General features: G+C 34.6%; 1 protein-coding gene across 1 annotated transcript in view; it reads right to left on the reverse strand.

The window, feature by feature from the left end:
- Positions 1-826: 826 nt before the first annotated feature.
- The window catches only part of LOC119677257 (uncharacterized protein K02A2.6-like), a 3,560-nt gene continuing 481 nt past the window's right edge, over positions 827-3,905 (reverse strand). The window contains exons 3-4 of the mRNA XM_038088530.1: positions 2,161-3,892; positions 827-2,118 (exon numbers count right to left, since the gene is read on the reverse strand). Of these exons, the coding sequence (XP_037944458.1) occupies positions 827-2,118; positions 2,161-3,892 (3,024 nt within the window). The remainder of the gene's footprint in view (positions 2,119-2,160; positions 3,893-3,905) is intronic.

Genomic DNA, 3,905 nt, shown 5'->3' on the forward strand with positions numbered 1-3,905 from the left:
ATTCACTCCGATGAAATTTAACCCCTTAATCTAAGTGAGGTTCGTGATATAAGGTTTATTTATTTTATTTTATTTTACACAATGTATAGTTAAAATAAAAATTTGTAATATTATGTAATTAGTTGTAAGATTTTACAACTTATTGTTGGTCTCATTTTAAGAGAAGATGCAATAAATAAATGTATGTTTTAATAAAAAAAAAAAAGAAAATTACGCGAACGAACTGGAAGCTCTTCTCAAAGTATCGATGGAAAAAGCTAAAAAGTTCACACATGATGCCAAAGTTAAAAGACAAAAACAAACTACTTATAATAGTAATCTAACTAAGTTAGAAATAGGAAATATAAGGTATTAGCAAAATCTCAAAATAAAAGAAATGGCACTACTCCATACATAGCCCCCTTCGAAGTAATAGATATTAATGGCACTAATATAAAGATAAATGTTGGTAAAGAAAATAAAGTAATACATAAAAATAATACAAAACTATTTAAAACATAATTATTATTAATAAATATCATAAATTACTGTAATGTTTACGATTAGGTTTCGATCAAGACTGATTTTTATTTATTTTATTTTAACTTACAAGCTTACTCTTATACAAAGCTTATTCTATCTACATAAAAGCTTAAACTCTACAGCCCTCCTCCTAAGATTATAACTATAATAATTAAACACGATATACATAAATAAAAAAAATATAAAATATAAATGTAAAGCATAATTGAAATTCATTTTAATTCACTTTAAAATTATATAATTATAATTATGAAATATTCAACAACAAATTATTACTCCGTATAAATTAAATTATATTCATGAATTATTCCTTATAATTAATCTTAGTTTTACGTTCTCGCAGACGCGAGCAACCACTACCTACATTTACATCCTCAGTCGCATACCCTTCCGTAGTAGCGACGGCTGACTCTACATTTGGACTTGATTCTTCAGCAGCACCGTTCAACTCCTTCGTAGTTAAGTCATTTTTTATAGCACTACCACTATAAGCCATCATTTGGTCGACGTGGCGCTTAATCACCCTATTAGTTCTTGATATTGTGCAACCATATGTTCGTCGACCTAAACGCTCCTTAATTACCGCTTCCTGCCATCCTACCTTATTTGGGTCTGAAAAATCTCGGATAAAGACCGGTGTGCCTTCCGTAAAAATAATATCTCTAGAACCCCCATGGTTTTGAATGTTACTAAGTTGTTTTTCTCTCACTCTGTCTTTCACTAAAGGTGGTTTTAATAAATCGAACCGCGTTTTCATTTCTCTACCTAACATAAGTTTAGCTGGAGACTCTCTTGTTGTACAATGCTTCATAGTACGATAATCAAATAGAAATCTCTTAAGCACTATGTCTAAACTTCCTTTTTCACCAGAGCTTAAACTTGCTTCAAGAGATTTTTTAAAAGTTTTAACAAAATTTTCGGCTTGCCCATTTGTAGCTGGAAACCCTGGAGGTGTAAGAATCTGTTTGATGCCATTATCCTTTAAAAATTGTTGGAATTCCCATGCTGTAAATTGGGTTCCATTATCACTTACTATGGCATCCACTAAACCATACCTACAAAATAGCTCTTCTAATTTCTCCACCGTGAATGCCGCTGTTATCTGCTTTGTTTTAAAAATTTCTACCCATTTGGAGTATGCATCAACTACGACTAAAAAGTAAACATTCTTGACTGGCCCGGCAAAATCAATGTGAATGCGCGACCATACTGAGCTAGGCATTTCCCACGGAATTAGTGGGCTTTTCTTTGGACTAGGCTGAACCTTTTTACATGGAATACATCTATCTATAAGATTTACTATATCCTTATCTATATTAGGCCACCAAACATACGACCTAGCCAAAGCTTTTGTCTTTACAATGCCTAAATGAGATGCATGTAACTCTTTTAAAACACGGTTTTTCAAAGTATAAGGTATTACACTTCTAAAACCCCATAATATACATCCGCACTCAATCGAAAGCTCTAAATTTTTAGTTTGAAAAGGCGAAAATATTTTGTCTTTTAACAAATGTAACTTCCCAGTTTCAATAGCGGCTTTTACTTTCGCTAAACAGGGGTCGCGAGCAGTCTCTTTTGCAATTACCTTAAAATCTAAATTTAGCTCATTATTTTTGGTTATAAAATTTATATAACTATTTTCCTCTGTATCTACAGAAGGAAGCAAATCTTGAGGTATACGCGAAATATTGTCTGTAAAATTTTCTGACCCCTTGACATACTCGATGGTATAATCAAATCCAGACAATGTCAAAGCCCATCGCTGAATACGAGCTGCTGCCATTACTGGTAGTCCCTTATTTTCACCAAAAATTGACAAAAGCGGCTTATGATCAGTTTGCAAAACAAACTTATTACCAAGCAGATAGAGTCGCAGTTTAGTTACTGCAAACACTATGGCTAGTGCTTCCTTTTGAATAGCACTATAATTTCGTTCAGCTGTCGAAAGCGCTCGAGATACGAAAGCGATCGGTTTAATTGTTCCATTAGGAAAACTGTGGGACAAGGTCCCGGCTATAGCGACATTTGACGCATCCGTTTGTAAAATAATAGGTTTACTGGGGTCAAAAGAAGCTAGGAATCTATCGGATGTAATTTCCTTTTTAAGATTTTCATAGGCATAATGACATGATTTTGTCCACCTGAATTTAACACCCTTTCTTAACAATGCATATAACGGCTCCATAATCTCAGCAAACTTAGGAATAAATTTGGAATAGTAATTAACTAATCCAATAAATGCACGAACTTCAGATAAATTGTTCGGTATTGGAGCATTAACGACTGCTGAAATCCTATCTTGGTTTTTTGACAAACCATTTTTATCAATATCAAAACCTAAATAGGAAATTGTTTTTTGAAAGAAAACACACTTATTAGCGTTTAAACGCAAACCCACGCTCTCTAATCTTTTCAAAACTTTTTCAATGGAGTTACTATGCTCTTCAATAGTATCTCCTGATATAAGAATATCGTCCAGGTAATTAACAACATTAGGTATACCACGCAATGCGTTTTCTATAGTTTTCTGAAAAATGGCTGCGGCAGGCTTAACACCAAATGGTAATCTGGTTATCTTAAAAATACCTAAATGTGTGCTCCATGCGCATAACCGTTGGGATTCTTCTACCAATTCAAGCTGATTGTACGCATTTGACAAATCAAGTTTGGTGAAGAACTGTCCTTTAAGGGAAGCAAATAGTTCTTCAATCCTAGGTAACGGATACCTCACATCTAGCAGGTGCTTATTGATGGTCGACTTATAGTCGCCACAAATACGTAATTCACCATTAGACTTTAACACTGGTACTAACGGCGTACCCCAATCTGAATCCTCTATTAATTTTAAAACACCCTTTTTTACCAAATCCTGAATCTGTCTTTCGATTTCTTTACGCCAAGCCAATGGCACTGGCCTGGGCTTGCAAAAAACAGGTTTTGCATCCTCTTTAAGACTAAGTTTAACCTTATGCACCTTATACGTTCCTAACCCTTCAGCAAAAACTGTAGAAAATCTACTTTTTAGAAACGCTACTCTATCATCTAACTGACTCAGTGTGCTTATTTCCATCCCAAAAAGTGACATAAAATCCCTACCAAAAACAGGGCGGCTAAGCGTATCACTAACCACAATTCGCAACTTGTGCGACTGTCCACGACACTTAATTGAAGCACTAAACTCACCCAAAATCCCCACAATATCACCACTGTATGTGACAAACTGATCGTTGCATTTCTTTAGCTTGATTCTCCCAAAATGTTTATGGAAATCGCCTTTCGAAAGTAATGAACAAGCTGCTCCAGAATCTAGCACAAATGCGAGCTTAACACCGTTCACTTCTACATCAATGACGAAAGGAGGTGGTGACTTGGGATGACAC

The sequence above is a fragment of the Teleopsis dalmanni genome, chromosome 2, assembly GCF_002237135.1.
Source record: "Teleopsis dalmanni isolate 2A chromosome 2, ASM223713v2, whole genome shotgun sequence".
Taxonomy (NCBI): domain Eukaryota; kingdom Metazoa; phylum Arthropoda; class Insecta; order Diptera; family Diopsidae; genus Teleopsis; species Teleopsis dalmanni.